The sequence below is a fragment of the Monodelphis domestica genome, chromosome 4, assembly GCF_027887165.1.
Source record: "Monodelphis domestica isolate mMonDom1 chromosome 4, mMonDom1.pri, whole genome shotgun sequence".
Lineage (NCBI taxonomy): Eukaryota > Metazoa > Chordata > Mammalia > Didelphimorphia > Didelphidae > Monodelphis > Monodelphis domestica.
The window spans coordinates 419,431,519-419,458,983 of NC_077230.1; the positions used below are offsets into that span (position 1 = coordinate 419,431,519).

Sequence of the window (27,465 nt, forward strand, 5' to 3'; positions counted from 1 at the left end):
CAAATGTCTTGGGATTAGCAGAAACCAGATCACCCAGTGAACTCAGAACCTGAGAGGGCCTGGGCCCCAGGGGTGAGAAAAGGGGAGATAGCCAAGAGAACCAACAGACCCCTCAAAAGACTTCCTTTGAGTGCTGGTTCTTTCTCTCCTCGTGTTCCTCTTGCTCTCGTTCCTCCTCCCTAACTCTCTGTGTCCTCTAGCATCTCTCTCTCTTTTCTTGATGGAATATATTTCTCCCACCTCTCTATTCTGACACCACTGGGGTGAGGGCTTTTGCAAGGGCTGGAGGGGGTGGTGTTTAGGGTTGCTTTCTTCCTTTGGTGCCATCCAGCTCTTAGCTGTTGCTCGAAGAAGCTGTAGCATGTGCGGCGGCCACACCACGGGAAACCATCTTGGCAGGCAGGCTAAGCCAGGTTGTGGGTAACTGATGGACCACAAACCCATCAGTGAGTTTGGGGGGTGTCTAGCTCAGTCATGTGAAGACATCCCCCAGCAGTCAGGTGCTGAGGAGAGCTTAGAGCTCAGGCAGACATCTAAACCCCAAGACCATCCACTGCGTTCCGAGCCATCCCCAGACGTTGACCTGATTTGTCCTGCCGCTGGACTTGGATGACTCTGCTATAAAGATATTTTTTATCTGTAATGATGAAATTCCACATTATAGGATCCAAATTGTCTCCCTTCCTCTCCCAGAGCTGGTGAGTCATTCGATCTGGGTTATGCATGTTTCATGATACAAAATCTATTTCCATTTTGTTCGTTTTTGTAAGAGAATAATCATAGAAAACCAAAACCCAAATAAACTAAAGTGCTTTGATCTGCATTCGGACCCCAACAGTTCTTTCTCTGCAGTCCTTCAGAATCCAGTTGTCCCAGACTGTTGTATTACTGAGAGCAGCTGAGAGAAGCTCACCCAAATCCAATTCACAGGCAAGTCCCTGGAGGGTGCCATTGGTCCTCTTTAAAAACAAAGAAAGAACAACAACACCCAACGTGCCCATAGGTCTTTCTGGCCCTGTCTATACTTCTCTCTCCCTCCCTGCATCGCTGTTTCTCTCTTCCTCTTACTTTCCCCTATTTTTTCCTCTGTCCTTCTTTCTCTTGTGTTTCTCTCCCTTCTTACTCCTTTTCCCATCTCTGTGTCTATGTTGATTTTTCTCTCCCCCAACTCCTTCCTTAGCCTCTCGGACAGAGCTGAGTGTGTCTGTCCTGCTTAGTCAGGTAACTTGGGGTTGGGGATCTGCCCTGGAAGCATCCCTCTCCTCCAGCCAAACCAGCCTCTCTGTGTCATCCCTAAAGTCACCAGCCTCCTCTGTGTGGCTCTAGTCTCTCCCTCTTCCTCCTTCACCCTAAACCCACTCTTCCCTCACCTGAGATATCCACCAGCCTTTCCCTAACAGCCTACTAGACTGGGTTTCCTCCACTATCATCTCCCCCAGGAAGGTCTAACTCCTCGGGTTCTCCTGAGGAGTTTTCCCATCTTCAAGGGAAGCTCCACCCTTGAGGCTCTGTTCGTGATGAAGCAGAAAAAAGTGGTCATGGGTAAAAGTGCCAAACAACACAGAGTGAAGCATGAGAAGCTTTATTCCATTTCGTAGTAATCTACCAGTGCTGTTCGACCTGACAAGACCTTGAGAGATTGTGGTGACTTGATGCTGGTGGAACTGAATTAAGCTCAGTTAAATTGAATCATCTAATCTAACCTCCCAGTCCTTGAAAGAGGAAGCGATTTGGGCAGGATCCCACAGCTAGCGTGGAATTGGGATTTCAATCCACATCTTCTGACTCCAAGTACAGAGCTTTCTATGATGTTCAGCTGACTCCCCCTGCCCAGGTTCCCCATCATCGGGGCAAGAAGCCGAGCTTGTAGATTTGGGGCAGCGTCCCGAGCCCACTGCACTGGGGCCTGATGTCCAAATCTTCAAGGGGCTTGGAGGAGACCAGGGAGAAGTTCTGCAGGATGGTGGTGAAGAAGAGGAAGAGTTCTGTTCGGGCAATACCCTCACCTAGACAGGCTCGCTTCCCTGTAAGTGACAGAGAAGGACAATAAGAAGAGAAACCTAACAACAAAAACACTGCCCAGCACTTTCTATTTGTTATCTTCTTTGAAGTTCACAACAACCCTGGGAAGTGGATGCTAGTACTCTACCTATTTTACAGATGAAGAAACTGAGGCTGAAAGGTTTAATTCATTTACTCAGGATCACACAGTTAGGTAAATGTCTGGGAAAAAAGGAGGACAACTCAGGCTCATATGATCTTAGATTTAGAGCTGGGAGGAATTTTAGAGATTATCATATATAACTCCTTCATTTTACAGCTGAGGAAACAGGAAAACAAAAGGAAAAACACTTGTCCACAGTCACATGGCTACGAAAATGTCTCATCTAGGCTTTCTGGCTGAGCTCCAAGACATGCACCCCCTTCCTTCCATTCTTTTCCTGGAGTAATAGAATCATTGATCTTTCCAGTCACAGGATTACTGAATCTCAAAGCTGGAAGAGCATTTAGGTCGGTCTACACCTGAATGAAGCTTCCTTAGCCCAGTGTTCCTGACAAGTGGTCACCCAGTCTCTTTGTGAAGACCTCCAATGAGGAGGAACCCAGCACCCATCTCCCACAGCAATCCCATCCCCAAGGATAGCTCTCCTTGTTAAGCAACCACATGTTAGAGTTAGCCCAAATCTCCCTCTTTGGGGGAATAAATTCTATTCCCAGTTTTCCCCTTTGGGCCCCCCAAAAATAGAGACATCCTCCCACAAACTATCCTTTAGATACTGGACCATGGCCCTGCTGAGACAGATAATCCCAGTCCCTTCGAGAAAGGGCCAGCATGGGGTAAGGTTGGAGTTTTGCCTCCCCAAAAGACATTCTTGGGGTCCATGGTGCCCCCCTCTCAACCTGGAGGGCCTCATTACATGGGATACCTGGGATAAGCAGGGAGGGAGACATGGGGGGAGGCAGAGGAGGGATCCAAGCAGTGACTGTCTCTTCTCCCCTCTTCTCTCACCCCTCACCAAACTCAGCCCTAGCCCTCCCCAATCCTTCCTCTCTCCAACAACCTCTGAAACTATCCCCTCTGGCTTTCCCTATTATTAACAAACTCCTCCACCAAGGGGGGACTCAGTGGGTAGATTGCTGGATCTGGATTCAGGAAGAACTCAGTTCAAGCCCATCTTCTGATAATTCCTATCTATGGGATCCTGGGTAAATTATTTAACCTCTGCCCCAGTTTCCTCAACTGTAAAATTAGCACAACAATGGCAACTATCTCCCATCATTGCTGTATCAAATGGGCTAATATTTGTTATTTTTTAACTCTTACCTTCTGTCTTAGAATTGATATTAAGTATCAGTCCCAAGGCAGAAGAGTGGTAAAGGCTAAGTAAATGGGATCAAGTGACTTGACCAGGGTCACACAGCTACGAAGTGTCTGAGGCCATTGAACCCAGGTCCTCCTCACTCTACTGAACCACCTTGCTACCTCTGAGCAAATATTTGTGAAGCCTTGTGCCTGACACATAGTTGGTGCTCGTTTCCTTCATCCTAGCTCTCTTTTTCTCTGAGAGCTTACATGTTCTAAAATTCTGTTTTCTCTTCAAGGCATCCATATCTCCTGGTGCTCCTCTGATCATCAAATCCAGGAACAGGTTTTGACATATTCCTTGCTCCCCACTGCCACATCCAACAGACCTTTCCTCTGAACACTGAGCCAAAGCTCAGGATCCATCTCTCCTGCTTTAGAGCTCATTCCATCCTTATGGCTGCCTTCTATCCATCTCCAGGTCACTCTCCCTCCTCCCCAAGAGTTTCAATATCCCCTTCAACATCCTATTTTCCCTACTTTTTTCAGTACCCTCAAAAATAATGATTACTATTTCAGGGCTACTTGAACCACAAATGAGATAACATTTGTAAAAAAAAAAATCGTAGCACTGTGCCTGGCACAACAGACAGAACTCAACACAATGCTCTGGATAAAGTTTGATAAGAACCAAGGATAGAGAAAACATCACCTCCTTAGGCCTGGACACTATGCCCTCCTCCATGTAGCTTAAGATGACATTTGCTTGTCCTCAGATACTTCCTAGTTGTGTGACCCTGGGCAAGTCACTTAACCCAATTGCCTAGCCCTTGCCCTTCTGTCTTAGAATTGTTTCTAAGACAGAAAGTGAGAATTTAAAAAAAAAATGGTTGACTTATTGAATTTATAAATTCACTAAAACCCCTAGATCCTCTTCAAATGAATCTTAATCTTGTATTGACTTTTTGAGCCCAGGTATAAGACTTTATATTTATCCATGTTAAATCCATTCTTTTAGATTGGGACCTACTTTAAAGCCCAGCACAATCTTTTTTGGATCCAGATTAAGTCCTCTAATACACTAACTATCCCATCCAGGTTTGTGTCACGGGGATCTAACTAAGCACGCCAGTTATGCCTTTATGATTCAAAGTTCAATAGCACTCAGTCAAACACAGATCCCCGGGGCATTCCATTGGAGCCCTCCTTCTGTTGTGGTGGTGGTGGTTGTTCATTCTTTGTTTTGAAGAGGACCGATGACATTGTGGATTGATATCTTGATTTGCTCATCAATTAGACTTACATGAGTCATGAAAGTCCAGTGGCAAAACCATAGTCAGGACAACCAACAATGGCCCCAGGATGCAATGGATGGATGACCTTGAAGTCTTCCATGTTTGACCCAGCTCTTCAGCCACCTCCATGACCATTGGAACAAATTGTTCTCATCCATCCATTTCACGGGGGAAAGTCTTTACATGCTTGGCGTAGACCCCCTCCAACTCACCAGCATATTTGAGGCCTGTCAGTTACCCTCAACCTCATTTAGCCTGAATGACAAACAGTTTCCTGGAATGTGGTCGCTGTGCATGCTCCAGCTTCTTGGAGCAACAAGTGAAAGTTGAATGAGAAGTAGATGCCAAAGGTGGATGCACAGCCCTGAAAAGGGCTGGGAAATCCCACTCACCAGGGTGCTAGTCCTCCCTGAATACCCCACATGCCCCAGAGACTTTCTTCTAAGACATCAAACTATCTAAGAGTACTTCAGGGATCTGGCCATTCAACTAGCTCTGAATCCAGCTGACTTACCATCCTCTAAGCCACATCTCGCCATTTTGATCACAAGAACATCATAAGATGAAAAATGCTATCTGCCTCCAGAGAAAGAATTGATGGAGTCTAAAGACAGATTGAAGCAAACATTTTTGCTCTCTTGATTTTTCTTATGTTTTCTTTTTGGCCTGTTTTCTTTCATAATACAGCTAATTTGGAAATGTTTTGCATGACTGACTATGGATACCTAAACCAAATTTCTTGCCTGCTCAAGGAGAGGGGAGAGGAAGAGAGAGGGAGAGAATTTAGAACTCACATTTTTTTAATGTTAAAATTGGTTTTAGGGGGGATCTGGGTGGCTCAGTGGATTGAGAGCTCTGAGACAGAAGGTTCTAATTTCAAAGTTGGCCTCAGACACTTCCTAGCTGTGTGACCCTGGGCAAGTCACTTTACCCCATTGCCTAGCCCTTACCACTCTTCTGCCTTGGAGCCAATACACAGTATTGATTCTAAGACAGAGGGTAAGGGTTATAGGGGAGGAAATGGTTTTACATGTAATTGGAAAAATAAAATATAAAAATATAAAAATTTTCAAAAAAAAAAACAACCCACCATGAGACTTTGTCAAGTACATGGTTAAAATTCAGTATTTAAAGTTGGTCAATAATCTTTCTTTGATCTAGCCTAGTAATTCCTTTCAAAGAGAAAATGTAGTCAACTAACATGAGGCATCTTTGAGGAAGAAGCCCTGGCTGACTCCTTGTGGTTATGATTCTTTTTCCTGAATGCTCACTAGCCATCACATTCCAGATTATTGCCAATAGTAGATCATGTTCAATGGCCTGTGACTCAAGGACTCCATTTTGTTCCTTTATTGGAAAATCCAAGGGCCAGTTGTCCTTCATTGAGATGATAATGAAGTGGCCCTGGCCATCTCTGGTATTATCCACAATCCTCATTCTCACCCCACATATCCAGCCTGTTGCTAAATCTTGTTTCCAAGTGCACATCTATCAAATGTGTCTCCTTTCTGCTCACGACCCTATTTCATATCCTCATCACCCCTCAGACAGACTATGTGTGTGTGTGTGTGTGTCACTGACACCATCAGGACTCAAGGGCATGCACTTACCCATGGAGAAGGGGATAAAGGCTTCATTCTTTTTCAGAGCTCCTTGGGCATCCAAGAAGTGGTTGGGGTCAAAGATGTGCGGCTTCTCAAAATAACAAGGATCTTTCAGACTGGCGCTCAGCAAAATGAACACATCGGTACCCTGGTGTAAATTGAGGGAGAAGGTCTCAAAGTAGGTAGGAGTGAGACTCCCCCTAATAAACTACCTTCCTTTTATAGCAGAAGGAAGGTAGCATAGTGTACCCACATCAGGGGTGCTGCAAGCATTGCTTTGGGGTACATACCACTCCAAAGACTCCAAGCACCCACTGACTTTACCTTAGGAAGAAAGTAGCCCTGGAAGGAAGTGTCCTCAGTCACCATGTGAGGGATACCCATAGGAAGTAGGTCACTAAATCTCTGGATCTCATGGATGACAGCATCTGTGTAGGGCATTTTGGCTCGATCCTTGATCTCCGGGGCACGGTCCCGTCCAACCACCTGGTCAATCTCCTCCTGGACTTTCTCTGGAGCAGAACAAGGGACATATAAACCGGACTCATAAGAAGGACCCCAGAGGGAACCCGGTGACCTGGCAGACTGGTGAGTGCTATTGCTTTACCAATTTAAATATTAAAATGTGGCACCACTTCCATAGTAGAGTCCATTTGGAAAACGGTAAGCTGGAATCTCTAAGGGACACTCATATTCAACTTGCTCAAGAAAGTCTGAGACAGTGGGAGAAATCATTCATTCACTTAACCATTGATCAAGTGCCTATTATGTGCAAAGTCTTCACTGGAGAATAACCAAGGAACATGGGGTTTCCTTGGATGATTTCAAAGCCAAAGGAAAAGTCATTTAATGTCTCATTTCCCAAGTATTTATAGGATACCTCCTATTGGAGAAGCTCCTTGATTCCCTGTTTTATCTTCAAGGCTTTTTAAAAAATCACATTTTTTTCATTGAATATAATAGGACTCATCAACTCAATTCCTCCTGGTGAGATGATGTAGTCCTCCCAGGCTTTACCCATTCCCTGACACTGTCTTCTAAGGTCCTCTAGCCCTTAGCACCTGCCCTGCCCTGGCACTGCTTCCTAAGGTCCACCAAGTCTTACCAAATGTGATCCATCTACATGCTGTCACAATAAACCTGTGATAATGAGAGAATGAGGCACAAGAGGTCCGAGCTTTTCTATTTATTGGCTAGTGGTTGTCAACAAATAGAGGTCAATGGTCCCTCAGTAACCAAAGACCCCTGATGCTGTTAGAATAGCTCTTTAAGCAGTTTAGTAGTTACATAAAATGCCCCCCAAACTAAGATTTTGGTTGGTTCTTAATTATGCTATCTCACCACTTGACTATGAGGCTTCACCTATCTTGCTGACCAGAAAACCCAATTTAGGTCAGCATCCTCTTCTTAAAACCAATCCCACAGGGGGCAGCTGAGTAGCTTAGTAGATGGAGAGCCACACCTAGAGATGGGAGGTCCTAGGTTCAAATCTGGCCTCAGAGTGTGACCCTGGGCAAGTCACTTAACTCCCATTTTGCTTTGGAACAAATACTCAGTATTGATTCTAAGACAGAAGATAAGGGTTTAAAAAAAAAACCCACAATGCCTTCCCAGCCCAGAAACTTGCTAGAATTCAGGGTATCTATGAAGGGTGGCTTAGAATTATTAGTCTTCTCCCCTAAAAATTCTGCAGAAGGTCTCTTCTCTACCACTCCCTATACCAGCAGAATCCCAAACTAGGAAAATATCTTGTGACCAAGTTGAATCATCCACCCCTCATCCATCTTTCTTTTCTCTCCCAACTAGCATCTTGTTTCATTCACTGATTGCGGGTTAGAATTAGATCTGCACAATAAATTCTAAGCCTTAAAGCTTGATTACAATAATAAAGCTCAATGATGATTCTGCTTATTATTCTTAATGAAATTCTTAATTATAAATCAATTATCAATAATCAATTTCCCAGACCTCTGGAATTGTCATCTGGCCCATTTTCTCTCTTTCTCTCCACCTCCTGGCTTCCCTGGCTTGCTTCAAGTCTTAGCTAAAATCTCATCTTTAAGAAGCCTTTCCTTATCCCTTTTAATGCAAGTGCTTTCCTTCTACTGAATACTCCCAAATTATCCAGTCTGTGTCTCGTTTGTACAGAGATAAGGGAAGTTATAGAGAGTCTCTCGAGTCATTAGATTGTGGATTCCTTCAGGGGAGACTTGACTTTTCTTTATAGCCCAGTGCCTGGCACATAACAAATGTTCAATAATGTGTTTGCTGTCTGACTGATCGATCTATTGATGTAGCCTCAGAACCCTGGTCCACACTGATCCTTGTGACTTCTGGGTCTTTCTCTCTACCCTATGAATGAACTTTCTTTGATGTGTCATCTCCCCAGTGAGAACATAAATTCCTTAACAGTGGGAACTACAGCTGTCTTTTATTTGAATCCTGGGCACTAAAAGAAGTGATTGGTAGATTCTAAGTGTCTTTTAAATACTTTTTAACCCATTCATTCATTTATCCATCATTACAAGTCTGAGAAGAGGGTTTCATTGGAGTCAGAATTTGATGTAGGAAACCAGGGTAGGGCTAAAGGGACACTCTCTGAATGGGAAAGTAGAAAGAATACCATCCTACAGAGATTTGTTTCTTGGGTTGGTCTTACTTAACATTTGGATAAATTATCTGAAGAGAGAAGGCATCCTCGGTCTCCTGCTGTCTTAGGGTCTCCTCCTCTGGTAATTTCCCTGTTTCCTTGTTTTTATTATTATTATTATTATTTGTGATAAAGATGATAATAATAGCTAGCATTTATATAGCACCTACTATGTGCCTGGTATGTTGCTGAACACTTTGTCACATTTATCTTATTTGAATCTATTTTTATCCCCATTTCACAGCTGAGGAAACTGAGGTAAGCAGAGGTTAACATACAGAAGTAGTTTGCCATTTCCTTCTCCATCTCATTTCACAAACAATGAAACTGAGGCAAAGAGGATGAAGTAACTTGTCCCAGGTCAAGTGTCCTAGGCCAGATCTGAACTCACAAAGATGAATCTTCTTGATTCCAGGTCTGACACTCTATCCACTGCATTATCCAGCTGCCTCTCTTCAGGACACCCCAGAAACTGCTTGAGTGGGCTATATGAGAAAAGTTTTGCTAAAATGGGACGTTCAGGAATTTCATAAAGTATCATAACTGGAAGGTAACTTAGGGCACCATCCCAATGTTCCCTTGGCATCTTTTTAGTTAGGAGGGACCTCTGTGGCCATCTAAACCGATTTACACATTACTGAAAGAATCCCTACTCCAACATACCTGAAAAGTGGTCAGCATTGGCTTGAAGACCCTTCCAACCCTTCAGAAATAGTCACTTGGTTCCACTTAGAGACAACTCTCATGATTTTTACCTCAAGCCTCGGTTGGCTTCTTTGCCACTTCCTCCATTTGCTTTTGGTTCTACCCCCCAAGCCAAGTAGAAGAAGACTACTTCTTTCCCACAGGACTGTCCTTCAGATACTAGAAGATGTTATCATAGTCCCCCCACCTACCTGATCTTCTCCAGGCTAAACATACAAAGCTTCTTAAATTACTACTCATATGACAAGGACTCAAGGCCTTCCAATACCATGAATGCCCCTCTCTGGATGCTGTCCAGCTTATCAACATCTTTCCTAAATTGTGATATCCAGAACCAAACACACCATTCCAGTTATGTTCTAATGAGGGCACAGTAACCCAGGACTAGCACCTCCTCATTCCTGAAAAGTATGCCCCTCTTTATGGAGTCCAAGATTCCATTAACTTTTCTGGCTACCATATCTCTCAGCTGACTCATGATGAGCTTGGAGCCCCCTTAAACCCCTAGATCTTTAACTAAGCTACTGTCCAATTGTGAACCCTCATCTTATATGTAGGTTTTTTAAAACACACTTTACATTAATTTCTATTCAATTTCATTCATTAGATTCAATCTAATATTCTAGTTTGTCTAGTTGTTTGAGAATCAGAATTCTCTCATCTGTATGTTTATCAAGTTCAATTCCCATTTTTCCTACATGGGGAAACCAAGTCACAAAAAAGGGAAAGGACTTGTCCAAGGTTCTCTATTAAGCCAGGAGAAATACAAGTGCTACAATATTACCCCCCCCCCCAGCTCTCAGTCCTACAATTCTGGGTGCAGAAAGGACAATTTCAGTAGTCCCAGCGATGCCCTTCCCTTCAGATGCCTGCTTACCTGCCACCTGGGGGTATTTAAGAAGCAGAAGGAAGCCATAGCGCAGAGTGGTGCTAGTTGTCTCAGTCCCCGCAAAGAACAAACTCAGAACTGTAAGGACAAGGTTCTTAACATGGTACTTGGAATCTGGGGTCTCCTTCTCCTAGGGAGGTTCACAACAAATAAAGAAAGAGGAGGTACAGAGAGCTGGTTGGGTTCTTCATAAATCTCATTGTCTCTGGTTGTTGCGTTCTATCCCAGAAGCTGAGGCTCCCTCTGTCTATCCTGATCTCTATCCATTTCTGTCTCCATTCTGTCTGCCTATGTTCCCCTTCCCATGTCTGTTCCCTCTCTCCCTGAACATCACCCTTTTCTCTTTGTCTCTATTTTTCTTCCTCCCACCCTCGCCTTTCTACCTCTATTTTTCAGCCTCTCCCTCCATACTTCTCCATTTCTCCCTCTCCCCTTGGTTTCTCTGTATCTCTTCCTGCCTTGGGGCTTTTGACCCTCCCCTTATCATGGTCCTTTTCTGTCCAAATCACTAAGTGGTCCTTTGTGTTGGGACAGAGAGAAGCTTACTTTTTCTATGCGAAGCAGGAAACTGTCTATGAAGTCCCGGGGAGAATTGGGGTCCAGGCTCTCTTGGTGTTGCTCAATCTTGCTAGAAATGAAGTCTTTGATGTGCTGAGCAATTTTCAATACACGGTAATGGGGGCCAGGAAGAAGCTTTAGCACACTTGGAAACTGTTCAAAAAACTGGAGCAAAAGGACAAGGAGGAGGACTGAGGTCTGGCTATGGTTCCAACCTCCCAGGTCTTCAAGTTCTCATCACACTTCATTGGGATTGATCCAAATGCCCTCCCTCCCACCACTGTGAATGTGAAATCCTACATCCCGTATGATTCTGGTACTGTATTTTATATATTCTATCATTCTGTGATACTTTATCGCTTTCCTATTCTGATATAACCCCCCCACACACACAATGATTTAAGCTTCTGACCTCATTTACACTAGGCTGACTAAACTGTATATCCCCAGTCATCTTGTTCTATTCCTCTACTGCCACATGGCTGTGAAATTATTAATCTGGTATACACAAATTATACATACATATGCTTTGTTGACTCTGCCTGTATGACTTCCACCCTGTATGAATGGATGTAAAATCCTTGTATATCCATATCTGCTGATTTTAGGTTTATATCATAATTTCCTTTATAAGGGGGCTGATGTCAAGGCTCAAGGTCTTTAGTTGCCCATCAGACTCCAGTTTTATTGTGAGACCAGCCCTCTCTTGTTAAAACTATTTCTTTTTGGCTTGGAGACTTTATTTTATTTTTGGCATCTTGGCTAATACATTTCCCCCATGCTATGACCTTTCCTCTAATCCCAACTGATCCCATCCAAAAACCATTCTTTTTGTGCCTGTGACCCCTTCCCTGTGTCTTTTCTCCCTTTTCTTCCTTCTGGATTTTTATCTGTGACTAGAAATATTATTTAATGTTCCAAGTGAATGTTCCATGTTGTTGCTCAATTGTATCTGACTCTTTGTAACCCAATTTGGGGTTTTCCAGGCAAATATACTAGAATGGCTTGTTAGTTCTTTCTCCAGTTCAAGGCTAGAACCAAAATGGTGGCTTAGTAGGAGTGAAAACTGGAACTGCTCCAAGAATCCTCCCAAGCCAACCTCAAAATAGTGCCTCAAAATGACTGAAGTCATAGAATCAACAAGGAAATGGAGTGAGGGGGCTCTCCTGTGGAAAACAACTTGAAAGGTAGGCAGAGGGAGCAAATTTTCATGGGATTAGGGGAAACCAGAATTACACTTCACACAGAGGAGTGCCAGCTGACTCCCTACCACCTACTCTGTCAGGTTCTAATCCTGGGCACAGGCCAACTTTGCTATCCTGGGACCTTGCCTAAGTCAACAACAAGAGGACCCCACACCCATGCCTTGAAGTCCCAAACCCTGGCACCAGCCACCATGAGGCCCCAAAGTCCAAAAGGTTTGGTCCTTTCAAGCCTACCCTGTGGCCAAGTCCCTAGCCCCAGGGCAAAATAGTTCACAGTGCTCTAAGTCCTGCAAGCCATCAGCAGAGGACATGGAATTAGCAATTTTCAGAACTTCTAGTCCACAGACAAAAAAAAAAGGCTAGGAAAATGAGCAAACAGAAAAAGAAACATCTAACCAGGGAAAATTTTTATGGAGAAAATGAAGAATAAGGTGCAGACAGTAGAGGGAAATGAGAGCAAAGCAAACCATATGCAAAACTTCAAGGAAAAAATGGGACTTGTTCTTAGGTACTGGAAAAGTTCAAAAAATTATGAAAATCAAAAAAAATGAGGTGGAAGAAAAATGATAAGAAAATGGAAAAAATAAATGAAGATAATGCAAAAAGAAAATAACAGCTTAAAAAGCAAAATTGGCCAATTAGAAGAAAGAGGCATAGAAGTCCAATGAAGAAAAGAGTTTCTTTTTAAAAAAAACAGAATTGATCTACTGGAAAAAAGAGATTAAAAAATTCAGTGAAGAAAAGAATTCCATAAAAAGCAGAATTGAACAAATGGAAAAGGAGGATCAAAAGGTCATGGAATAAAATCAGTCTTGAAAAATTAGAACTGGGAAAATAGAAGCTAATGACTTCATGAGAAATTGAGAAATGATAAAACAAAATCAAAAGAATGAGAAAATAGAAGAAAATATGGAATATCTCATTGAAAAAACAAGTGACCTCAAAATCGATACAAGAGAGACAATCTAAGAATTACTGGACTACCGGAAAGTAATGATAAAAAAAAAATCCTAGACATCGTATTACAAGAAACTATCAAAGAAAATTGTCCTGATATTCTTGAACAAGAGGGTAAAATAGAAATTGAAAGAATACACATATCACCTCCTGCAATAAATCCCTGAGTGACAACTCTCAGGACTGTTATAGTCAAGTTCAAAAGAAGAAAATACTGTAAGTCAGAGCCAAGAAGAAAATATTGCAAGCAGCCAGAAAAAAAAAACAATTCAAAAAGCATGGAGCTCCAGTCATGATTACACAGAATCTGGAAGCTTCTGTAGTGAAGGATTAGAAGGCTTGGAATATGATATTCTGGAAGGCAAGAGAAACTGGGTTTACAACCTTCCCCATCTCATTTTGCAAATGCGAAAAATGAAGCAGTAAACAATTAAGTGACTTTCCTAGGGTCACACAGCTATTACGTATCTGAGGCTAGATTTTAATTCATAAAGATAAGTTCTTCTAGGCTCTATCCACTGTGCCACCTAACTGTCCAGCACCACTTAGCTGCCCTATACTAATACTATAGAAGAGCTATACCATCCTCTCCCATAAACATCACATATATTTTTGTCACAGCTCTCCTGTAGCTAGATGATAATATGAATAGAATGTTGGACTTAAAGTAGGCAAGTCTTGAGTTCAAATTAGGCCTCAGCCATTTACTCACTTTTGTGAGGATCCAATGAGGCAATATTTGCAATTGGATTAGTAAACCTTAAAGTGCTGTATAAATGTAATTATTATTATCATCATCATATTTGGGACTAGTAAGAAATACTGTCTCTTGTATTAACATTATCTTTGTTTTTCTGTCTCTTGCCTTTTCTCTGTCTTTCTTAGTCTCTCCATAGTTCAGTAAGCCTCTTTTAGTTATTTGATATGTTCATATTCTTTTACTTGGCTTTGGGGATACAAAATAGTCTTCACTGTCTCTCAGTGTCTCCTCTTACCTACACCTTTTCCTCTATGTCCTCCCTTTTACATTTCCCCTTATTTTTTCCTAATGTGTTCTTCTTCCTTTGTTCCCCATTACTATCTCTTGGTTCTCTCTCCCTATGTCCATGGCTTCCTTGTCCCCCTGGGCACCTTTAAGATCCCCCTCCTTGGTCCCCAAGTCAAACCTGCATCCATAAGGAGCTTAAAATGGTGAAAACTTCAACAAACATGTTCAATATTTCCCGGAACTGGGTGTCTTGGTAAGAGAAGCGTTCACCAAATACAATCGAACAAATGACGTTGGCTGTGACTGAATGGAAAATGAAGGTGGGGTCTATCAGGGCCCCTGGGGAAAGAAGAGGACAGAAAAGGAGGGAATTAAAGGAGGGATGATAAGGAGCTCTGAGGTATCAACTATCTGTGTCTCTTTGTTTTCTGGTAGCCCAGGAAAATCTTTTTCTTTTCTCTTGGTGAAAATCCTTAGAGCAAAAGGAAATGATTCACAGAGGGAGCCTGTGGAGCAAATTCTGAATCTCTGGGAAGGGAAAAGGACCATCTCTTCCCACCTCTGGCATCTATTCTGTGACATGTGAAGAGAAAATTATACTCTTAGTTTATTTTTTTAATCATTCAGCAAACTTTAATTTAATCAAATCAAGAACCTAAAGTACCCCTACTTAGTACCTAACTAACCATTAAGTAAGAGAGCTCACAAGTCACTAATTAGTTCATACCCCCACACACCACAAGCACTGTCCCCTCTTGGGCAGTGCTAGACAAATTAGGAGGCTGTGATTGGTTCCTGTGAAGTGGGGGAGAGACAGAAAGTGACATGAAAAAAGGGGTATAAAAGGCCAAGCCCAGGAACTGATTCATTCACTTCTGTGTTGATGAGATGGACTGAAGGGAGACTCTTGGAGGCCGTCACTTTTTCCTGAACTCATCCTTGACTGGAGCTTTCTGTACTGGCTTGCTGGGTGATCAACTGGAGTCAAAGGTGGAGGAGGACTCCACAGAGACTTCCACATGGAGATGGGAACTTGAGGGAGCCCTTGCTGGAGGCTGAGTCAGACTTCACTGGATCAGCACTTAGGCTGGTAGACCAGAAAATTCTCTATGTCCTTCCTATATTTCCCACTTTAATATCTCTACCTTGTTGTAAATAAAAGCTGCTAACAGTTTTTCTGACTTAAAGGTTGATATTTCATAATTGGCAGCTACAATCTTATTTTCATAACTCTCATCTTTAGTCAAACCTAATTTGAAGACACCATCTGGGACTTTGCCTCTCTCTTTTCTTTTATTTCTTCCCATTCTGACTTCTTGAAGGGAGATGAGAGAAGTTATGAACAGTGAGCCTGGCCAAGACAGTGGAGCAGCTGAGAGTTGACCCTTGAGCTTAATACCATATGCCACCCCAAATTCAATGTTGCGCAGAACTGGCTGAGTAGAAACTATAAGTAAATTATGTGAACACAGAATAGTATACTTGTCAGATCTTTGGGAAGGGAAAGATTTTAAGACCAAGCAAGAGTTAGAAAAAAATCAAAAAATGTAAAATAAATAATTTTGACTATATCAAATTAAAAAGGTTTTGTACAAACAAAACCAATGTAACCAAAATCAGAAGGGAAATAACAAATTGGGAAATAATCTTCATAACAAAAACCTCTGACAAAGGTCTAATTACTTAAATTTACAAAGAACTAAATCAATTGTACAAAAAAATCAAGCCATTCTCCAATTGATAAATGGGCAAGGGACATGAATAGGCAATTTTCAGTCAAAGAAATCAAAACCATTAATAAGACATGAAAAAGTGTTCTAAATCTCTTATAATCAGAGAGATGCAAATCAAAACAACTCTGAGGTATCACCTCATACCTAGAAGATTGGCTAACATGACAGCAGAGGAAAGTAATGAATGCTGGAGGGGATGTGGCAAAGTGGGGACATTAATGCATTGCTGGTGGAGTTGTGAATTGATCCAATCATTCTGGAGGACAATTTGGAACTATGCCCAAAGGACGATAAAAGACTGCAGCCATAGCACTGCTGGGTTTGTACCCCAAAGAGATAATAAGGAAAAAGACTTGTACAAGAATATTCATAGCAGCGCTCTTTGTGATGGCAAAAAATTGGAAAATGAGGGAATACCCTTCAATTGGGGAATGGCTGAACAAATTGTGGTATATGTTGGTGATGGAATACTATTGTGCTAAAAGGAATAATGAACTGGAGGAATTCCATGTGAACTGGAAGAACCTCCAGGAACTGATGAAGAGTGAAAGGAGCAGAACCAGGAGAACATTACGCAGTACGCAGAGACTGATACACTGTGGCATAATCGAATGTAATGGACTTCTCTACTAGGAGCAATGCAGTGATCCTGAACAACCCAGAGGGATCTACAAGGAAAAACACTATCCACATTGAGAGGAAAAACTGTGGGAGTTAAAACACCAAAGAAAAACAACTGCTTGACTACATGGGTCGAGGGGGATATGATCAGGGATGTAGACTCTAAATGAACATCCTAGTGCAAACATTAACAACATGGAAATGGGTTCTGATCAAGGACACATGTAAATACCCAGTGGAATTGTGCGTCAGCTATGGGAGGGGTGGAGGAGGAGAGGGAGGAATAGAAAATGATGTTTGTAATCAAGGAATAATGTTTGAAATTGACCAAATAAAAAAATAATGTCAAAAGAAAAAAAAGAAGAACTGGCTGAGTACATCAGTTTCTATGAACCCTGTGACTGATGAACCAGGGAGAATTCCATCTTCCCTACATTTCCTTCATTCTTGAGAACAACATGAGGGGGTAAATCCAGCACTCTGTGCCACATATCACCTTCATTGCTTACATTCTGCTGTCTCTTCTTCTTACATTGACATAGTCTATTAAAAATGCCAATGTTTGCTACAATGATGCATCCATGAAGTTTTATTGCACTCAGATAAACAAAAGACAGTGTTAGTGATAATAAGGTCATGAGACACCCAAGTCTTCAAAAATGCCATTTGGTAGAACCACTACTATTGCTATCTCCAATTCCATTTCCCCACAAGGACTCCCTGCCACGTCTGAAAATCTGTGCCTCCTCTGGAGTTAGTCATCCAGAATTACAGGCTTGTCTTCTTTCAGCACATTGATGATGAGGGTCTCCAGATCTTCATGAAATTTTTCTTTGACCTTATTAGGGTTCATCATGGTGGGAGCAGATACACTGATGATGGTGCCATGGAATGTTCCTGCAAGTGAAAATTGCATTGCCACGAGCTTGTCATTCACCCATTCTGGGAGGCACACAAGCTTGTTGAATAGATTAGATTTGACTGTGAAACCTACACCAGTATGATGGGTTCCTTGTCACCACAGCCAATCTAGAAAAATGCTCTGACTTCAACAAGTGGGCTTTCATTTGCCAGCCTTGTTTCACTCAAGGCTTCTGTTTGAATGAAATGCCAGCTGAGTTCTCTCACAGGAGCTGTTCATCTTTCATTTCTATGGATTTCATATTATTTGTAAGTGTGTACACATTCCATGGATGGAATTATCTTTGCAAACATTTTTGTACAATTCTTTGTGTTTCAACCACAGAATGGAATTCCTGTCTGCTGCAATGAGCAAGCCAGGATGAGGTGAAGCAGACAATTCACAGGATTCCTTTTTTAGCTCCTTCTTCACATCAGGAGGTAAGCAATGCAGTCATTTCAAAGACTTCTCACACACCCCAGGGAATGTCAAATCCCACTACTGCTTCAGTCCAGTGAGAAAATAACTGTCTGCCCTGGACCATGTGAAGATGGAATTCCCTCCCCTTGTTATTTCTAATGTAATCAATCCACAACTTTAGTTTAATCAATCAAAAACTGAAAACACCCCTACTTAAGACTTGAGCAGTCACTAGGTGGAAGAGTTCACAAGTCAAAAACTCTTACCTACAAAGGGGACTGCCCAGACCTGGGTAGGGCTAAGCAGTTTGGAAGCTGTGATTAGTTCCTGTGAAGAGGGGAAAGAGACAGGAAGTGACATAGGAAAAGGACTATAAAAAGGCCATGGCTTCCTCTCTCTTCGAATCTTCTGGCTTGGAGTCATTCCTGCTTTGATACTTGAAGAGATTCTTCCCTTGGTCCTGTGGTGGTGAGTGGAGTGATTCTTTCCTGGGTTCTTCAGTGAGGAGACCCTCTCTGCTCATTTGCGCTTTGATGGGATACTCCCTTCAGTGTATGTTCTGGTGAGATTCTTGGCAGTCTTAGCCTCATGTACACTGAAGGTTCTCTGCAGGTTCTTTGGGTTTCAGCTTTCTAATTAGGACTTTGGGTTCTGGTGAGATTTGCTTTTGGATTCCCATTTGTGGTCTGGAGACATTAGGATTAAACTTAGGGTATTTGTAGCTAGGCAGTACTTTCTGTCTCTTTACATTTTCTACTTTCACTCTTTCCACCTCTTTATAAATAAAGCTGCTAAAAGTCATTTTGACTTAAGTTGTAATATTTTTAAATCAGAGACCACAATATTACTGTAGAATTCTCATATTTATCATAAAACCTAAATTTAAGTTCTTACATTGAACTTTTACCTAGTATGTGAATCATAGGCTATTTAAGCAAGAAGTGATCACTTAGAGAAAATAAAAATACTCCCCAAGCAAGAATTCGAATTTAGATTTTTATGCTAAAATGAAAGCTCTAAAGTAATATTGTGATTGCCAATTTAAAAATATTATGGCTTAAGTCTTAAATTCTTACAGCCATTTGTATGCAGGGTTGTAACAGTAGCTCCCAGTGTATCCACACATGCTGCTTCATCACTAGCTTGTCCCCACAGGACTTCAACATAGGTAAAGTAATAATAGAATAAAATAGTAAAATTATTGAATAGTAAAAAATAATAATAAAAGGTAAAATTATATGAATGATGTCTTTTGACTCAAGCATAAACTGGGTTTAAGTAAGTCATCAGTCATGCCCTCTCTTCCAGATCCAGCAAAGTTCATTGGCAAGACAAAAGTCAAGATTACTGGTGAAGGCTCAGGATGCAGCAGATGATCTTGGTGTCTTTTATGTCTAACCAAGCTCTACATGCTCCACAGCACCTGCTTCAGATGACTTCATGGCCCATTAAATCATATTGATCCACATCTGCCTATTCTGCCGGGGATAAGCCTTCACATCCTTGGGGTAGACACTCCCTAACTTATTGACAGGTTAGAGGTCTATTGGTTACCTTCAAGTTCATTTAGTCCATCTGCCAAGACAGTTTGACCTAGTTATGGCCACTTCACATGCTCCAAGTGAGAGTTGAATGGCAAATAGACCCCAAAGGAGGACAGGTAGCCCTGAAAGGGCCTTGGCAACCCTCACATCAGAAGTACTAGTCCTCCCTGAACACACCATACGCTACTGCATTTTGAATATATGTTTTTAAACCTACATGCTCACAACATAATAATTATGACAGAATCTATGAATGTCAAGAAAATAGACCTGAGAAAGGAAAATATTCACAAGGGTTATGGATAGTCAACCCAAAACATAAATAAGAAATTTCATATTTTATTGCTCATAAGCTCTGGGAGAGGGGAGGGAGGATGGGGGGAAAGAACATGAATCATTTGACCATGAAAAAATATTCTAAATTAATTAATCAATTAAAAAAAGGAAAACTTTTCACAAAAAATTAAAATATTTTAAATTTCATATTTTAATATTCAATTAATGTATTATCTCCTAGACTAGAGAGTAACCAAGGAGTCAGAGAAAAATATCACACAGAGGAAAACTCCATTTGGGGCTGTCAGGATACTGAAAGGGTTCTAGCTAGTGACAGAAGTGGCAAATCCCAAACAGCTCAGTAGAATGCTCCCTGGTGAGTTGGTTGGGTGGTTGTTGTCCTTTGTACACAAAGAGGACCAAAATTACATCAATTGGGGGTCAATGTACAGTGCATCTGATTGGGGCTGATCAGGCCAATATGAGCTTGGAAGACTCTACTGTAGGTTGGCAGAAATAGACCATATGAATAATATATAAATAGCCCTAGTGAGTAATTAAAACAACAATAACAATAATCATAACACTCACCATTTATATAGTGCCAGGTCCTGTACTAAGCATTTTACAAATATCTAATTTTACTTAAATAGCCCTGGAAGGTCCATGCTATTATTATCCCCATTTTATAGTTGAGGAAACTGAGGCAGACAGAGGTTAAGTGACTTCCCCACTGTCACATAGCCAGAAAGTATCTCAGTCTGGTTTTAAACTCAGGAATTCCCGAATCCAGATTTAATACTCAATTGACTGTGCCAGCTAGCTGTCTCAACATATATGCTGAGTAAAATATATGTGGAAATATTACCTAATTTGAGCCCCTTGGTTAGATTTTGATCTATGGAAAATTGACCCGTATGAGTCAATACTCTAAGTGAATAATGCCACACCACAAGTGTTTACTTGCCTCGTTGTATTTGTCAAATGTTCAATACTTTTAAAAGGCCATCTTGTCTCTTATTCTCAGTCTTTCTTTGTGCCTCTATCTCTTGCTCTCTTTCTTGTCTTTTTCTCTATATTCCCGAGTCTTTCTATTTCTCCCTTTTATTTTCTGTACTGTATATCTGTCTCTTTCTCTCTGAATTTCTGCACCTGTCCCTCCCATCTCATCTCCTTACCTTGGGATTTCTGGAGTTCCTCTACCAGGCATTGGGCTTCTGCCTTTATTTGTTCTTCAATACTCCTCTTTCCCATCCCAAAGTCCCTGAGGGTAGCAATTGAGACTCTTCGAAGTGTCTTCCATCCATCATATGTAACAAAAAACCCTGGGAAAAAGAGAAAGGGATGGGAGGCAGAGAGCTGAGACCCGTTTCCCCTCATCTAATCAATGTATCATATATTTAATCCCCAGGTTCATGTCCTCAACACCTCCTGCAAGTAACTCCTTTTGATTATTACTACTTTTTCCCCTACATTCCTCACCTTATAATTCTCTTCCCTTATCATGATGTCCCCTTTCATCTTCTTTCCCTAGGTTACTGAATTTCCCTACATTTTTCCAATATTCCTTTATCCATTATATCATTTCTAACTGAATTCCTATAGTAGCCTTCACCTAATCTTCTCTCCCTAGCACTTTCCTGGATCATCTCCCATATCCTGTCTCCTCCAGGTCACTGCTCCAGGAACGTCTTTGACTTCTCCTTCTATAATTTGAGTCTCATCCTCATCCTGGTCTTCATCATCCCAACACCTTCCCTCACTGTATCCCTCCATCCTGGTCCTCTGCTTCTGCCCTCTCCAAGTATATATAATTTTTCTACAGCCTGCTCACCATATCTTTGAAAAACCATTTCAGATATAGCAAGGGTTCCACGGCCACTGAACACCTCTGCATTATCCACCAGGGCCTTCTTCACAGACTCAGGTCCACATATCACAAAATACCTCCGGGTACCCAGATAGACAGTGAACACATCTCCATACTTGTCTCGACACTGCAGGAGGCAAACACATACACTCGACATCAATGATACAGTCCTAGGTGCCCCAGGGTCTCAACCTCTAGCCACCTCTGACCTGGGCCCTAACACCACCAGGAACTTCTCTAAAACTAGAGTCTTAGATAATACAGTAATTTAACTTCTCTAGCATTAGCATCCTTCCCAGACCTAAGATCTTTTGTTCTAGAATAGAATCATTGATAGAGAGATAAAGGACCTAGGCATCCTCTGGTGGGTAGGTGGGGTATCAAATTCTTTGCCCACCGTGCAGTGAACCAGATTAAATTGTAACTGGGAAATGTTTAACAAAATAAAAAAATGTACAGTACAACATAGATAATGTTAATTTGTGGTTTTCTAAGTCAATATGTACCCTGAAAGGATCTGTTTCTATATGAACTTGACACCACTAATCTAGTCCAACCTCCTTATACTGCATATAGAAAAACTGAGGCCCAGAGAGAGTAAGTGATTTCCCCCAAATTGCACAGCTCATCAGTCAAGTCAATAATCATTCATCAAGTACCTTCTATGCTTCAGGCACTTTATGCTTAAGTAATGTGGATTCTAAGGAAAGCAGAAGTAGTCCCTCTTTCTAGAAGTTTCCATTCTAATGGAGGGGATAGCATGCTGACTCCATACATATAAGTTATATCCAGGGTATAATAAATAAAAATTGATCTTGGAATTTTTATACTAAATTTATAAGTATTTATTAGTAAAGAGAAAGAATGAGAGAAAGAAGATATTACCAAGCTAACTACCCAAAGGTCTCCTGCCATGTTGCTGCTGCTTCATCAGGTCCTAGATTTCCAACCAGCCCTGGTCCATTTCACAATGATCATCTAGGGAGCCCAGCTAACCACATGATTGGGCCAGATAAATTAAGGCCAGCCAAGGAGCAGGCTTGAGTTCAGGAAGAGATTGGAGCCAAAAGACCTAGTTCCTTCTTGTCCTGGCATTTATATCTTGCCAATGACATAACACCTATTCAACTTTTGATTGGACAATCTGGGTCATGTGTTCTAATGTTCAGGTACATAATCACACCACACCATTGGGTCAGAGGCCATGCAGGGGAGCTTCCATCCACTCATTTTGGAAGCCACTGCACTGTCACTTTGCATCCTACCTTAATTCATATGAGCCAACTGTGAGTTATATTCTTATGTCAATTTCACACTATTCCCCCACTTTGATTCTTTGGTAGACAAGCATGTTAAGTCTCCCCACTTTTGATTCTCTAGGAACTGAACATGTTGGTCTCCCCAGTGAATCCTTCTACATATGGTGTCTATATGTTTTAGGATTGACCCACCAGGGTGCATAAGGGAACAAAAAATATTGCACATTTCATGGAAGGTGTAACTACAGTTTAGATAATTAAAAGAAAGAGGAAAAGAAAATTTGATTGATAGGTGCATTGACAAGGAGCCATTAGGGGAGCATTTCCCCTTTTGGCACAAGAGTTTTACAATCAGGATAAAATAATAACACAAAGGAAGAACAAAAGCAGATGGAGGGCTCAACCCCACTTCAGTTCTTCATTATATCCAAAGGTTCACTCAGAGTCTCATAATGTACTGATTGATGTCTGGAAGCAACCTCTATTGTTGCCATCTTTGTAGTCCATTTGAAATCTTGAAGGTTCTTACAGCATCTTTTTGGGAAATCTGCTTTCCAGGTCCAGGTTATTAGTGATATATTTTCCTAAAATTGCTTTTAAAAGATCTTGGGCTTTGGACTTTTAGGATAATTACACAATCCCCCCTTCAGGAAAATAAGATACTCCCCAGGATCTAATCTTAATATTACCTGAATCTAACACATCAACAATAGGCTTGACACAGAATGTATGGCTAAGCTATCAGGTAGGTTATTGATTTTTTAAAAGCATTAAGTAATAAATGGATCAATTCTCCCAAAAACAAAAGAAGGAAAATTAAATGTTAAAGATATAATTAAATCATAAGTACATATATGTAAGTATAAATTAAAATCATAACAAGTCCTTGAATCACATTCAAAATCTAATGAAGGTAGTTCATGTCCTACAAGCATATAGGACAGATGCAGCAATATTACAGTTACCCATCATCAGCCACAACTACAGAAAGTTGCCATACTAAATAAAAAAGAAGAGACGGAAGTCTAGCAAAAAGGGAGACATGATCCCACAGGCTTATTTCCATCCCAAACATAGGGATAGCAAGCCAGAGTTAAAGCCAATAGAGATATATTTTAGTCTTGTATCTTAAGTGTCGAAAACAGGGAAGTCTGACCTCAGGACTTGCTGAACAGCTGAGACAGATCCTCTATTTTGGCATTGATATTCAACCCTACAGGGCTTGCAGACATCCTTGGTCCTGTGTTCATCAGCACTGATCAGTGACTTGTTAACAGTCCCTTTTTTATGGAATCAGCCACAAAGCAATTAAAGTCCCATAATATTTAATAACCAATGGCTGGTTTCAATAGTCCAAAGCTTTGCATGCAATGTTGTTAGGGCTTATAAGCATTGTAAACTGATACTTCAATATCAAATATCAATCATGATTCCTTAAAATCAAGTTTAAAATAAAAATCAATCAAATTTAAATGAGAAAGAAAAAAATCCAAAAGAAAATCATATTGCAAATCCCATTAATCTCTTTTGCTTTAAACATTTGCTTCCTTTTCTCAACTTTCTGTTCATTATAAGAAAAAATTTTCTTTCATTATTAGATGTCAGAGCTAAAATCAACTCAGGTCCTTCTAAAGCAGTGAGGTTAGCTGCAGTGTCTGCCCAAATGATTCGCTCTAGAGGCAGGGTCAATGTCACCTGTATGGACAAAACAATGAATCAGAGCTGTGGGTAGCTGGTGAGCAGAGAGCAAGTCTTTAATGATCTCTGCATTTGCAATACTTTTACCAGCAAAAGTTAGAAATCCTCTCTGCAAACAAAGAATTCCAACAGAATGGCAAATAGTAAAAGCATACTGGAATCTAGGTAAATTGTTGCTTGGTAAGTTGCCTGGTAGGTATACAGCCATTTTTTGAGAGCCAGCAGTTCTGTAGTCTGAGCACTAATATTAAAGGATAGAGAAAATGACCAAATGGTAGCAAATTTTGTAACCACAACAGCTCCAATGTAACATGTCATCCCTCATAAAAGAAGAACCATCAGTGAACAGAATTAAATCTGTGTTTTCTAAAGGTGTGTCAGAGATATCATCACAGGGTTTTTCAGCCATTTCTACCACTGATTATATAATTGTCCCCCAGAGATTGGCAAATCAGGAGGCAATGTTGCATGATTGAAGGCTATACAGTATTTTAGGATGATATTTCCCTTACAAAGTTATCTCATATTTAGCAAGCCTTTAATCTGAAAATGCCTGTGTCCTGTCAGCAGTAACACATCAACCTCACACAGGCACAGAATTGTTAGGGGAAATCCCAAAATTATATCAACTTATTTGATTACAAACAAAGCTGTGGCCACAACCACTCTAAGGCAGGGCAGTACTCTAGCAGTCACTGAATCCAGCTATGCTGAAAAATAAGCAATTGGGCACTATGCAGGACCCAAAGTTTGAGTTAAAACTCCAGAAGCTAGCCTCTTCTGTTCATGTACATACAGGGTAAATGGCTTTTTATAATCTGGAATTCCTAGAGCAGGGGCAGACATAATGACTTCTTTTAATTCTGAAAGAGCTTACAGGTGTTCTGAATCTAATTAGACTGGTTCAGAGTTTGAATTTTAAGTCAGAGCTACAAGAGGATTTGTAATTTCCCTATACCAAGAAATAAGCTGCCTACAGAACTCTGTTGCCCCCAAATTGATTTCAGCTGCCTCTTAGTAGATAAAGCAGTCAGTTGATGAACAGTTTCAATGCATTTGGGGGAGATGGAGCAGGCTCCAGTAGTCAAAATAAAACCTAAATGTTTTATCTTTGCAAGACTCTACTAAACCTTTACCATAGAAAACTTGTGGACTCTCCACAAGCTCCACAAGCTCCCTCCAGAAAGTGATATTAGCTAAATCCCTCTTTAAAATTTGTAAAAAGAAAGTTGAGCTCTCTACAAATCCCTGAGGTAATCTTATACATGTCCATGAGAACTTTTCCAGGTGAAAGCAAATCCATTTCTGGAATCTTTGTGGATAGAGGTGGAGAAAAATACAGAACACAAAGGTAAATTGAAGATCATCTCAGAGGGAAGGCACTAGCAGGAGCCAAGATTGCGCTTTCAACTGAGAAGTGAAAGAATCAAGATTTATACCCCAATTCTCACATTCCAAATTGTGAAGCATTCATTTCTTTCCCTTCTGTTTTTACCTCACTATATCCAGTCAAGTTCCCAGACCTTGCTCCTTTAAATTAGAGATGTAGAGCTAGAAGGGACCTTACAGGGGAGCTAGGAGGCTCAGTGGATAAAGTAGAGAAGATATTGGTTCAAATCTGGCCTCAGATACTCCCTAGCTGTGTGACTCTGGTCCAGTTACCACCTAACCCCAATAGCCTAGCCCTTGCCACTCTTCTGAGAATTAATACTAAACAAGAAGGTAAGGATTTAAAAATGTATGTGCATATGTGTGTGTGTGTGTGTGTGTGTGTGTGTGTGTGTAAATAGAAGGAACCTTAGAAATCACCTAGTTCAACATTATCCTTTTATAGAAGAGGAAACTGAGATATGTGATTTGCCCAAGGTTACCTCAGTAATAGGTGGCAGAGCTTAGATTTTAACCCAGATCTAGACATCAGGTCCAGTGCTCTATCCACAATACATACAACCATTTCCCAAGGTCCACTTCTCTAAGAACCTCTCTCCCTTTACCAATGGTCTAAACTCCCACATCAATAAATAATTTCACAATATTTAATCCCCAGTGAACAAACGGGAGATGGATCTGTGAAGTTCTCTATGGTTCTCCAGCCCACTCCTTACCCAGGTCTCATCCTTTTAAAGAATGGCAAAGCATTCCTCTCCCCAGAGAGAAAAGAAAACAAGCAGCCATATCACAAGCAGTCTCATACTTCCCTGACCCAGGGAGGCCCTAGGTCCACTCAGCTACCCAGACAAAAGGAGAGCTCACCTCCAAGAAGGATTTGATGAGGCCATGGCGGCCCAGTTGTAGCAGGTTGCCTAGAAGAGGCAGAGGTGTGGGCCCTGGAGGGAGGTTGACTTTCTGGGGTCTCTTGGCTAGAAGCAGGAGGAATCCCAAAAAGACAGCTAGGAGGAGGAGGAGGTCCCCAGCATTCATGGCTTATCCTCTGATGGTCTAGCTCCCTTCTGCCCCTGCCTACTACTGAACCTGAACCTTTATTCTAGCCAAGGAAGGAGGTTTAACCACCTCCAATCAAAGTTAGGTAACTATTGTGCCTCCAGGACTGATTTACCACTCCACCCTACCCCAGTCTTCAGGCTGAGATACACACAGGAACAGAATCCAGGAGGTCCTTCCCTAGTCTCATGCCTTGATAGGATGCTCCCTTTCCCCTCAGGGATCACCTGGCTCTCTCAGGGCTACTGCCTGACCCTTTATCTTTTCTTGACACTCACCCTCTCTTCCTAAGAGGACAATCAAGAGAAAGAGGTCTAAAAGCCACTTGCTCTCTATTATTCTGTTTCCATTTCAGCCCACATCCAACCCACACTGACTTTACAAGTTCCATGCTAAAAGGATCATAATTGTCCATGTGTTTACTAGGCGAGTAGGGAGACTCTAATAGCTCAAAACTTTCCCCAGCTGCTAAGGAGAGCAGGTGCAAGATGACCTGACCTGTGAATATGGAGGAGGACTGTGGCTTAGAGTGGACCCCATGCTCAT

General features: G+C 41.4%; 1 protein-coding gene across 1 annotated transcript; it reads right to left on the reverse strand.

The window, feature by feature from the left end:
• Positions 1–1,566: 1,566 nt before the first annotated feature.
• Positions 1,567–27,014, reverse strand: LOC100018927 (cytochrome P450 2B11-like). The gene is made up of 9 exons (XM_001371920.4): positions 26,731–27,014; positions 21,485–21,647; positions 20,829–20,975; positions 14,334–14,494; positions 10,994–11,170; positions 10,436–10,577; positions 6,528–6,715; positions 6,210–6,351; positions 1,567–2,024 (listed from the first exon to the last, which is right to left on the reverse strand). The coding sequence occupies exons 1-9, from the start codon at positions 26,896–26,898 to the stop codon at positions 1,843–1,845; spliced, it is 1,470 nt and encodes a 489-aa protein (XP_001371957.1). The 5' UTR covers positions 26,899–27,014; the 3' UTR covers positions 1,567–1,842.
• Positions 27,015–27,465: the final 451 nt, after the last annotated feature.